Source organism: Erpetoichthys calabaricus, chromosome 12 (genome assembly GCF_900747795.2).
Source record: "Erpetoichthys calabaricus chromosome 12, fErpCal1.3, whole genome shotgun sequence".
Lineage (NCBI taxonomy): Eukaryota > Metazoa > Chordata > Cladistia > Polypteriformes > Polypteridae > Erpetoichthys > Erpetoichthys calabaricus.
In genome coordinates, this window is record NC_041405.2 from 40083793 (window position 1) to 40096613 (window position 12821).

General features: G+C 38.8%; 2 protein-coding genes across 2 annotated transcripts in view; both read left to right on the forward strand.

The window, feature by feature from the left end:
* The window catches only part of chm (CHM Rab escort protein), a 201925-nt gene that overhangs the window by 183714 nt on the left and 5390 nt on the right, over positions 1 to 12821 (forward strand). The window contains exon 13 of the mRNA XM_051935363.1: positions 5802 to 5903. Within this exon, the coding sequence (XP_051791323.1) occupies positions 5802 to 5903 (102 nt within the window). The remainder of the gene's footprint in view (positions 1 to 5801; positions 5904 to 12821) is intronic.
* The window catches only part of tmlhe (trimethyllysine hydroxylase, epsilon), a 294616-nt gene that overhangs the window by 94786 nt on the left and 187009 nt on the right, over positions 1 to 12821 (forward strand). The window lies entirely within an intron of this gene.

Genomic DNA, 12821 nt, shown 5'->3' on the forward strand with positions numbered 1-12821 from the left:
CTTATGCAGAAATATAGAAAATTCTAAAGGTTTCACAAACTTTCAAGCACAACTGTAATTAGATTACAAGCATGGGTTCATTATCTCTACTAGAATAAAAAAAATTATAATAAATAACTGAGGTTATTTGTGGCAGATTTAGATATTCTTATTGACTTCAACTTAGCTGAAAACCATCTAACTGGAGAGACTGACATATTCCTTTTTTAGAGAGTAGTTATACATCTTGAACAAGTTTTTCAAACCTTTCTCAAACTTAGCAGAGTAGCTGAACTCTTTTATTGCATTCAAGTTCAAGTTTATGATTTACACTGTGAGCTGTATGTCTCATGGCATTCATTTTTTTGGAGTCTATGAGCCATCCCTGTTTTTGTACCTATTGTGACTCCAGCAACATCAACATTACAGCTAACTAACTAAGTGGTCTTGGCTTATCTCTGACAACTTTTCCAAACAGATACCATTACTCCCCTAGCCAGAGTTTTTGGTTTTCAAGATCCATGTTGCATCAGGATTTGCTGAATCTTTCAGACTGACTAGTATAGTAATAGGTTCACTGTGATTATCGTTTCCTGTTCGATTACGTCCTTATCAGTAGGGGATAAAAGACGCAAAAGAGAGCTGAGAACGGTTTTAAGGTGGGCCGGATCTACGAGTATTTTCGTATACTCTGGTAATTCTAGTGTTAATAGCACCTACTCCACAATTGTGACGTTCCTCCAGCAAAGGTAAGTCAAACTTCTTTTATCATAGCCAATGATAGAGACTTTAGTCTGTGATGCCTTTATATTTTATCACAGCCTCTTAATTTCAGATTCAGCATCTTTACTTTAAGTTGTGATCATGCATAAACAAAAAAGAACACCTCACCTCCTTTAGAGCAGTTATTTTCTTTTTTATTTTCCGCTGGTTATAAGTCTTCTGTTGGTAGTTTTCTGACTAAAAGTGTATCTACGTTTTTCCAGGTTATCAAAATTCTGCAACTTCAGCTTGCTTCATTGAAAGATTGAGCAAATGAGTGTATCATGTATGCAAATAATTAATAAAAGTTAGTAAAATTCAAAGCAAAAACAGGTCACACAAAAGTAAAGAGAAGAATTTATATAAAAAAGAAAAGGTCTTGCATAAAGAAAGTTGTTTTAGGCTGTTACGTTTCTTTAATTTCCTGTCCTGTACTTACAGAACATGGGTCAAGGCATACGTTCATATGGTCAGAAAACTGTATGCTACTTTGTACTGTTTGAAAGCAAATCTATCAGTTTGTGCTTCTAGCAGAGAGACTGTGTCCCTAACTGGCTAAGTAACATTTTGTTATTACAGCAATAGCTGAGAAATTTCCTTTAACATGTTACCTTACAGGCGGTTAAAGAATAGAAGTTTTATATATTTTTTTTAAATAAATGGTATATTGTATTCAAATTAAAACACTTGTATGAATTTTAACATTCACTTTTTATGACTGGGTGTTACACTGAGTTAAAAAGTGATCCCATATAACCCCACAACACACACATGCGCAAATTAATTACATTTTTTCTGTTAAACATGACAAGTTATTACTCATCCTTTCTTTTAACTTGATATAATTAAGGATACAGTAAGAGAAATGTACTTTGCTCCAAATGAAATATGTAGCTGAGTTTAATCAGCATACAAGTAAAAATAAATGTTATGTTTTGTAATTATATCTTCTAAAGATAGTGGGTAGGGTAGTTGGGATAGAAAAATATGTGTTGTTGTTTATCAATTTTGGTATATGCATTTTGTTTTGCTTGGCAATCATATTTGTTTCTAGCATAGGAATTTGTTGTTCAGCTTAAGTTGCATGTTGAAGTTCAACCTAAACTTGCTTGTGTTTTTTTTTAGCTTTGTCCTCTATATTGGACCCTGCTATTGGTATTTTTTGTTTTGTTAACCAATCTTCAAACTAACCCACCTTTTAACTTTTAGTCCACATCACACTTTAACCCAGTCACCTTGTCACTGAATTAGTGCTGCTGATTTTGGCCATTTATTGACTTACATTATTAATTTAAAATGCAGATGCTACCAGACAGAATCTGTGAGCCCAGATAACATGAACTCTGTTAAAACATGCAGGATTCAGTTTTCCGCTGCTGGCTCATGCTCAACTTCGCGTAACATGTCTGCTGCCCAATGGTTGATGCAGAGATCATTTAAAACCGGCCAGTGACCTGGTGTTGTGCTCAATTTCTGACTTCTCTCTTATGTAGGAAGGCCATCTGTTCTTTTAATCTGAAGAAGGGAGCTAATGCGGGATGACTGCCAGTATCACTGTCTACTGTGAGTTTTAATACTGAAGTGACACCTCCCATTTAAATAAATGCTTTGCGATTGTTCCTGTCTTTACAACAATGAATCTGATATTCTCGGAAACCTGGACTTGCCTCCTTCTCTCTTGTGCAAGTATGTGACGCACACATCACTGGTGGTGCCAGGAGTAGGGTCTTGCACAGATGGATCTGCAACAGCCTCCGCACGAGGCACCTGCAGGGACTCTGGCCCCTACCTGTCCCAGGGATGTGCTCAAGAATCTAGCCCCTTTCAGACAGCCCTGTGTGTTTCTTCTTTTGCTTTGAACGACTGGTTACACTGATGCGATGGGACAGGTGAGACTGGGCTGCCGTCCTGGCCCCCTTTCTGTTTGGGAATTCTCTACAAGTTGTGTGAAACCTCCCTCATGAGAGACTTGACAGTTATGATTTCCTAAATCTGCACGTTGTTCTTCGTACTGGCATGAGATCCCTAGCCAAGGGGCGTAAATTCTGCCTGTGGCAGATCGACCCTAATTGCCCTGTCTAGGGACAGGTGCAGCACCTGCTGGACCTTATCCAAACCTGGTTCCATGGAGACTCCTTTGAGCAGGTTGTAGAAAAGTTTGCCATTAATGCTATGTTGTCTGGGATAAGCGATGACCTCTCTAATGAGATGCTCCGGAACAATGTTAAAACTGTGTTGAATTTGACCCATAGATTGGAAGGGGCCCAAGCAACTTGGAGGCAGAGGGGCTACCCTAGTCTGACTCCTACTCCTGTCCAACAGTCACTTCCCCAGTTTTCTCTCAGGCCAAGTTCTTGAAAAAGGATAACTTTTAAAGTCTGAGTTGGCATAGCCAGGCATGAGGTCCCTGCCCTGTTGGACTTTGGTGATGACTTATGCATAATCTGACGTGACTTGTTTCAGCAGATATCCTGCACATACACAGAGCATGTAAACATTCTCTGAGTTCATGGGGTAATTAAGAATATGAGACTGTACTACTCCCAATGAAACAAAAAGGAAGGAAGTTTACAGTTTAGACTGCCGTGCCAGAATCATCAACTTAGCCTTTCTCCCACGAGTCTTGGCCGCCTACAAAGCATTTCTGTCTTTACTAGAAAGGGAGGGGCTTGCTGCTGCCAGGGTAGGTCAGGAAGCCTCCTTGTAAATTGAACCTGATTTGTCCTGTGAGGTTGGGGATGATCCCTCAACTGATTTTTCTGGGACAGTTGGAGGGCCTTTTGCAATAGGTGCTTGTACTTTCACCCTCCTCAGATGGGGCTGCTTCTTTGGCTCTGGGGAAACATTGACTAAGGAAGAGTGGGCTGCTATATTGGGCTCTGGGGAAGTAGGGGCTGCTTCACATGCAGAGTTTATGCGCTTGCAACAAGCCAACAGCAGCTTAGAATTTGCGTTTGAGCAAGCACTTATTGCAGATGATTGTTACTATGGCATTCGGGTGGGCTGAGTGAACAGTAGGTTTTCCTCAGTGGTTATAAAGAAACTGTTGAAAATTGCTCACACACATGTCTTTGGGGAGTCATCACAAAAGAAACGCTTTTTTTTGGCTGAATATGTCTTGTGTCAACACTACAAGTTGCTGGTGGTAGTGTATGAAATTTATTTGCCACATATTAGTGCTTTTACTGCCAGCTTGTAGTAATGCCATATAGAAGGTTTATTTATGTCCAGTATGTCTCATGTTAAGGTTTGTGTATTCTGTTGCACCATAATTAAAATAGATTTCTGAAATAGCTGAGGGCTTTGTCTTTAAGCAGGGAAATGTGAGATTTGGTGGTGTTTTGTGTGCCTCTGAAGCAAACACGTTGCAAGTTTCCATGCAAATGTCCGGACACCCCTGGCCAAATGACACATTTTAACATTTGAAGCTAGAAATACAACTTTGTCAGAAAACGAGCTAAAACAATGGGCATCATTATGAAAATGTTAGTGTACAGTTGTAATTTGATTGATGGGCTTAAAAAAAGAAAGAAATGAAAACATTTAAGCACCCTTTAAGTTTTAAGGTGTCTCAGAATTTGTTAGAATGTTAGTCTAATCTTGGTTAACTAATTTGGTGGTAGTCTGGTCAGGAGTTGTCAGTTGATGATGGTTCCAGAGCCCAATACATTCTTTGACTCTTCAAACACTCTGCAACACTTAGCAAATATGGCTTCTTAGAATCAGCTGACCAAGGATCAGAAAATGTAACATCAAAGTACATTCAGCGAGCAATTTCCACAGTCCAAAAGTTGTTAAGAAATGGCAGTTAAGGGGAACAGTGGAAGTCTGTACAACCAAGAAAACTGACGGATGGAACAGCTTAGTCATCTATGTGACTGCAAGGGACCTGCAGGTAGGTGTAGCTAAGAAAGCTGTGGTGGTGCACTGCTCTACTTTGCAGCCATACTTACACAGACATGACCTTCATAAAAGAACCATCAGAAAGAATCCTAAACCGTGCCCTCATTACAAGAAACAATGTCAAGAATGCAAAATAACATCTGCATAAGACAGACATTTTGGAAGTGCAGTGGACAGATTCACTTCAAGTCAAACTCTTTGGTCGTAACCACAAAAGGTATATTTGGAGAAAAAAGGAGCGGCATTTAAAGAAAAGAACACCTTGCCAGCCGTTAAGCTCAAGAGTGGATGTGTTACGTTTTGAGGTTGTGTTGCGGCTACTGAGCCAGGAACACAGTGCAAGTACAGGAGAGAACAGATTCCTCTGAATATCAACAAATCCTCTATAAAGAATGTCAGGCAGTCAGTCAGGAAACTGAAGCTGAAAAAGGATAGCTTCTTTAACTAGATAATGACCCAATGCAAACTTTGAAATCTATTATGAAGTACACCAAGAAATACAATGTGAAGGTTTTAGAATTGCCTCTCAGTCGCTGGACTTGAATATCATTGAAGATTTGTGGATATCTCTAAAACATGCTTTGTTTGAAAGACAGCCCAAGAATATGTCCCAATTGGAAGCAATCAGTAAGAAAGAATAAGGGAAGTTTTCTTAAACAAGACTTCAAAGACACAAAGCTGGCTACAAAATAAAAAAAATGCCAAAGCCAGGGATGTTTTCAAGTATTGATTTGTAGGGTGCCCAGATTTTGCAAATACAACATTTACTTTGTTTTTTTTTTCAGTTTTGTTAAATAAATCTTATCTGTACATTAACACTTTCACATAAATGCCACTGTTTTAGTTTGTTTTCTGTTAGATGTTTTTACTATTTTTTACTTTAAATATTAACAAAATATGTAATTTGTCCAAACTCGTTTACTTTTTTTTTTTTTTTTTTTTCTGTATACCTTGTAAACTGACTGACTCTTTGCTTGCATCTATGATGAGCAGAAACTTTCCCAAATTGAATGCTGTTCCAGTTTTAATTTTCTGTTCATTCATGACATTTTCTGGTTGCAAATAGGATAAAACATTACAATAATGTTTTTCTTTCCTTAAAATAGTTCTTCTTAAATAAAGTTTTGTTTAATTGTTGTTCTTATTGTTTTTAATAGATTTGGTGCATCTTACTTGTTCATCTGTAGAAAATGCAAAAGAAGATCTGAGTCCAGTGGTGTCCAAGTTGTTTTCTGAAAACATAAAGACAGGTGAAAAGGGTTAGTATTTAATGTTTTCAAATGTATTTTCCTTTAAACTTTTTTCATGTATTTTTGTTTTGTTTTTGTTTTTTTACTAAAAAAAATGTTTTTCAACAAGTTTCATCATTTGTCTGGGATCATTCTGCAGATCAAGATGACACTGTTTAGTGACTCATTTTAATTGAAGTTTTTTCCTTTGTATATAAAATTAAGGTAAAATGTAAACATCGTGTTGAGGATTTTTTTTCTTTACATTTTAAGGGTGGCGGGTTTTACAGGAGGTGCTTGGCAAGATAGGCTGGACTTTGTCTCATAGTTTATTTCATAACTTCAGGGTATTTAATTAAAAACACATAAAAGAATCACAGATAAAAAGAAATGTTAAAATCGTAACCTTCCTGTATACATATTGAAATATAATGTGAAGTTTTTACAATTAGACAAAATATACAAGAAATGCAGCACAGTGAGCTGTTCTACTTACAAGCACCACTATTCACATTGTAATGATACTCGGCACCATGCAGACCAGTTATCTACAGCATTTACAGACATTGTCAAACAATCTCCAGTTATCTACAGCATTTACAGACATTGTCAAACAATCTCTTTATCTGTGCACTCACAAACAACAAACGGCAAAACAAAACTTAAAGTTTTTTTTCCCCATTTAGAAGGTTTACTTTTTTTGTTTTCGCCTGCACAGGGGCTAAAGTAGCTCAGTCTTTGGGGGAGCATTTGGAAAAGTTACTTATTAAGTGTACCTGTACATGCTCTTGTCATTTGTATTCAAACTACCATCAGTGGAGCAGGGTAGCAAGCTTTAACTTTTTAAGTTTGTCTCTTACATTAGTAGTTCTTTAATGTTTTTTTTTTTTTGGCTTAAATGTACCATTTAAAATTTTACCATTTAAGTTAAACCATTTAATTAAAGTTGAGCAACTTTAGTAATCCAAAGTCAATTTTTTATAATGAGGTCAGTGCATTGCAAGTCCTGTTAAACCCATGCTGACTGTTCTAGAGGATAGCTTGGAGGAGTCAGTCTTCTATGAGGGCTACATCTGCAAGAGATGCCAGCTGATATAGCACTTCAAGCTTAGGGTTGGTGAACTGGAGGAGCAGTTGGCTAGCCTGTGTTGTAGTACAGAATTAGTGGTATTGGCAGGGAGTTTAGGACAGGCCAGGTTCAGAACCGTTCATGATAGTGTAAAAATAAATATGCATAATAACGTAAATTGTAACCTAAAGTTTAAGTGCAAAATTAAAATGAGTAACACATTAAAAAGTGTTTACCTTAATACTAGAAGTATCAAAAATAAAAGTAAGTTGGAATTGTATGTATAGTAGCAGAGCATAATTATGATATAGCAATAGCAGGAACCTGGCTGAGTAGAAAAGATGGGTATGAGTATAACATATATGTATTCACATTTTTAGGAAGGATAGATTCACCAGAAAAGGAAGTGAGGTTGTTGTCGCTGCCAAACAGAATTTAAACGCAAGTCCTCTCCAATTGGACAATGAGCCTCATCTTAGTGAGGACATCTGGTATCATCTGGAAAGCTTTAGGGAAAGAGGCTTTGTTTTAGGAGTGTGTTTTTGACTGCCCAATGCAGACAGTAATTTCAAAGCACATCTTTTTAGTAACATTAAAAAGGCAAGTTTACAGGGGGTATTATAGTCATGGAGGACTTTTAACTACCTGGATATTAACTGGGCTAACCTTGAAAATAGCAGTGAACAAGTGCAGGAGTTTTTAGAGGTAATCAGTGACTTTTTTAGCACAGTAAAAGCCTGTCTAGATTTAGTATTTTGTAATAATATACAGTAAGTATAGAATTTAGTGTGTAGATGTGATTGAACCCCTAGGGTCAAGTGAACATTATGTAATACTGTTATCAGTGTTTTGTAAGAATGCAGATGCAGAGACTAAAACTGTTATGTCTAACTTTGCTAGGGCAGATTTTAAGCAGATGTGGCAAAGTCAAAGGAGTATACACTGGGATAAGTTTTTAAGTGAAGGCAGTTGAAGATCAGTGGAACATGTTTAAAAACATTTTACATATACTGCAGGACAGATACATACCCATATTTGGAATTAGTTGGAAATTTAAAAAACTCCACAGTGGGTTAATACAGAGTTTAAAAAGAAGCTGCAATTGAAAAAACAGCTGTATAAGTTGTACAAGACCAATAACTCCAGTGTGAATTGTAAGGTGTATGAGAACATGAGGGTAAATGTTAATAATGATATTAAGGAACCTGAAAGGCTGTTAAAAGAGGATTATTAGCAGATGAGGCGACAGATGACCCAACGAGATTCTTTTACTATTTCATTAGTAAAATAACAGTCAAGTAGGAAGTGAAGTGTATCAGGAATAGTTAAGGGAAATTTAAAAAATATATATAGTGAAATAGCAGATGCTCAAAGCTTGCAGTTTTCTGAGGTCTTCACGTGTGAAGAAGTAGATAGCCCTTTTACCACTGGAGGCTGCTAAGAAAGTACTGGGTGATTTGGAAATAGTAGAGGGAGATGTACTGCTTATGTTAAATAGGCTGAAATCAAACAAATCACCAGGACCAGATAATATTCATCCTTGAGTTCTTAAAGAGGTTAGCGAGTATATGTATAAACTCTTGATACATATTTTTAGGAAGTCACTGCACAGTAGGGAAATTGTAAAGGACTGGAAAATGGCAAACATTATCCCTTTATATATAAAGGGTGATTGAGCAGATCCAAGCAACTATAGGCCAGTAAACTTAACGTGCATCACAGGTAAATTAACACTAGAATCCCTGATGCCTACGAAAAAAGTCGTATCCCGGGCCACCTTAAATTTATTCGCACCTCTCCATCAGCGTCTTTTGTTTTGCAAATGTGTTGATCAGTACAAGCAGCCTACTATCCCATCCCTCCACCACCGCTGCTGTAGTCGGACAAAAAGTTCTCCCAGCTCAAGTTGGTTTATCTGGTTGTGAGGTGCCTGGAGTTGTATAGGGTAAATAATATATTGTTATTTGGAGCAAATGCATTTCATGTGTGTTCCGTGTCTACAATGATCTGGGTAAATGTAGGGTGACAGGAAATGCGAGAAATGCAACAAATGTTGAACACATAGCTAAATCAGAAACTTTTTTCATGTTATAATACTAATGACAAAATTTTGACATTAAGTGTATAATGTGCGAAGACTGAAATCCAAATATCAAATAAACATTTTCACAAAAGGTGCAAGTGTAATAAAACAAGTGCGCTTTTATTCAAGAATATGACTGAAGAAAAAGAAATCTAGTTAGGGTACGGTGCTGACACGACCGCTTGGTTGGTGCAGCAGTAAGAACTGCTCACTCAATCAAAGAGGTTGCGGGTTCAATTCGGGGCCCTTTCTAGATTTACTGTTTTGAGTAATGAGCTACTCTCATAATTACTATTATAGAAAAACTATTTTTACCAATGTTTTAATGATGTTTGAGCTGAAATTATCAAATATGTCATTCAACTTAGCAAAAAACAATCAAAAACGCACATTGAGAGTCCACGCATTCACTGTCTCATGTAAGCTATATATATATGCTCGGCATGCCTTGTTCATCCTCATCTGAGTTCACTTCTGTTATAGCATGTCTTTATTTGAAAACAGCAGTGTCAGATCGGGTTCAGTGTGAACGCAACTGAGAGAATAAAACTGAATTTAAAAAAAAAAAGCTAACCTTTACAAGTACCATAAATTTACACCGGTTTTTACACATTCTGGTCCACCATCCGGCGTCTCAGGAGGGGGAAGCAGTGCAGTGTCAACACTGTATATGGTGAGGATGGTGCACTGCTGACCTCGACTCAGGACATTGTGGCTTGGTGGAGGGAGTATTTCAAAGACCTCCTCAATCCCACTATCATGTTTTCCAATGAGAAAGCAGAGCCTGGGGACTTGGAGGTGGGCTGACCCATCTCTGGGACTGAAGTCACCAGGGTGGTCAAAAAACACCCTGGTGGCAGAGACCGGGGGTGAATGAAATACACCCAGAGTTCCTCAAGGCTCTGGATGTTATAGGACTGTCTTGGTTGACACGCCTCTGCAACATCGCATGGACATCGGGGACAGTGCCTCTGGATTGGCAGACCAGGATGGTGGTCCCCCTCTTTAAGAAGGGGGACTGAAGGGTGTGTTCCAACTACGGAGGGATCACACTCCACAGCCTCCCTGGAAATGTCTGTTTGGGGGTCCTGGAGAGGAAGGGTCCATCAGATAGTTGAATCTTGGATTCAGGAGGAACAGTGGACCAGATCTACACCCTTGGCAGAGTCCTGGAGGGTGCATGGGAGTTTGCCCAACCAGTCTACATGTGTTTTGTGGACTTGGAAAAGGCGTTCGACCGTGTCCCTCGGGGAATCCTATGGGGGGTGCTCTGGAAGTATGGGGTACCGGACCCCCTGATAAGGGCTGTTCGGTCGCTGTACAACCGGTGTCAGAGCTTGGTCTGCATTGCCAGTAGTAAGTCAAACCCGTTTCTGGTGAGAGTTGGACTCCGCCAGGGCCGCCCTCTGTCACCGATTCTGTTCATAACTTTTATGGACAGAATTTCTAGGCGCAGCCAGGGCGTTGATGGGGTCCGGTTTCGTGGGCTCAGGATTGGGTCACTGCTTTTTGCAGAAGGTGATATCATGTTTGCTTTGTCAGAAAGTGATCTTCAGCTCTCTCTGGATCAGTTTGCCGCCGAGTGTGAAGCAGCTGGGATGGGAATCCGCACCTCCAAATCCGAGACCATGGTTCTCAGCCGGAAAAGGGTGGAGTGCCCTGTCAGGAGCGAGATTCTGCCCCTAGTGGAGGAGTTCAAGTATCTCGGTGTCTTGTTCACGAGTGAGGGAAGAATAGAGTGGGAGATCGACAGGCAGATCGGTGCGGCATCCGCAGTGATGTGGGCTCTGCATTGGTCTGTCGTGGTGAAAAAGGAGCTGAGCCAAAAGGCGAAGCTCTCAATTTACCAGTCAGTCTACGTTCCTACCCTCACCTTTGGTCATGAGCGAAAGAATGAGATCACGAATACAAGTGGCTGAAATGAGTTTCCTCTGCAGGGTGTCTGGACTTTCCCTTAAAGATAGGGTGAGAAGCTCGGTCATCCGGGAGGAGCTCAGAGTAGAGCCACTGCTCCTCTGCATCGAGAGGAGTCGAGGTGGCTCAGGCATCCTGGATGCCTCCCTGGTGAGGTTTTCCGGGCATGTCTAACCAGGAATAGGCCCCGGGGAGACCCAGGACATGCTGGAGGGACTATGTCCCTCGGCTGGCCTGGGAATGCCTCAGAATTCCCCCGGAAGAGCTAGTAGAAGTGGCCAGGGAGAGGGAAGTCTGGGCATCTCTGCTCAAGCTGCTGCCCCCACAACCCGATCTCGGATAAGCGGAAGAGAATGGATGGATGGATGGATGAACTCCAGGCACCTCACATAGAGGTTGAACAAGGTTTGAGCTGGGAGAGCTTTTTGCCCAATTAGAGCTCCGTCAGTGGGGGGTTTGGGGGGGGTGGGGGTGGGGGGATGGTACAGCAGGGCTGCTTGCTGCTTGTGCTGATCAACACATTTAAAAAACAAAAGATGCTGATGGAGAGGTGTGACGGAATTTAAGGTGGGCCAGGATTACGAGTTTTTTCATAGGCTTCAGGGATTCTAGTGTTAATGGATTATACAAAGTTTGCTTTGAATTTAATAAAAAAAAAAAAAATCAGGATTCCAAATATAGAAATTCCATTTTCTATAATGTGCAGTTCAATAGTATGAGTAGAAATGTTTGCTTTATTAATAAAAAAATGTTATGATCTATTGATCTTATCTCTTCTGTACCGAAATAGAACCCAACTGGTAACATTCCAGTTACATTAACTGTGTTCTTAGCTGAGCACAGATGAGAATAGCAGATGTAAAAAAGACGCACTCCTGCTACATGTTAAACACAAAAAAGCCTTTGGCCCTCACATTGCTGCCTTTTCTTGAAAAAGAGTAGCGACAATAACAAGTTTTAAAAATATAATTGCCCTACTGAGGGGATTATTTTGGCCCTTTACATTCTTACAGCCTTGCTGAAATGTAGTGTTCAAAAGGCTTTGTCACATTTGCATGATGTGTTTTTTTTATTCCTTAAATAATATTGTGTGTGTGTTGAACAATTTACACACTGCTTATAATCTTGACCCATTTACTACTTGTATATTATTGAAACTGGGTTTTTTTCTGAAGAAAAGGAAAACCTTTGAAATCACTGTGCAGAATGTTTATGAAATTTGCACAAGTGTCAGAGCATGACACAATCACAATCAGTTAATCCTCAGAGGGTTAAAGCAGTTTTCTTTTTGGAGTATGTTTGTTTTCATTGTTGTAGAAATTAGTGTATACATAAAAATATATTTAATAAAATAAAATAAACAAGTAGGAAATTCAATTTAAAAATGTTATGTTCAAAATAATTAGCAAGCATCTGAAATCATAAAAATATAAGTAGCTATAAATGTAAACAAATGAAAAAAATACCAATAAAATAATTAAAAAAAACAAAGGTTAACTCCAAAGTAATTATCTTCCGCATCAATACAACTTATTTAGGCTGTCTGTATGGTTGTAAAATTTATCCAGGGGAAAACAAAGTGAAAGATATTAAAGAAAAGGTTTACATATAAACAATTGAATACGTGTATAATAAAATCATTGGACCCAGTAACATATATATACTGGGAAGAATAAAGGTAGTAGCCAAAAAAAAAAATTACAAAAATATACAATGAAAATACATAAGTATACTCATAAATATTAAGAAATCAAGCTTCAGGACACACTCAGAAGATATTTATGTGCAAGTTGATTGTCTTCAATTAGTAGTCTGGAATATGGAAGTGTTCTTAACATAATAATTCAGTACCCAAAGTGTCAATGGATTTCGAGGAATGAAA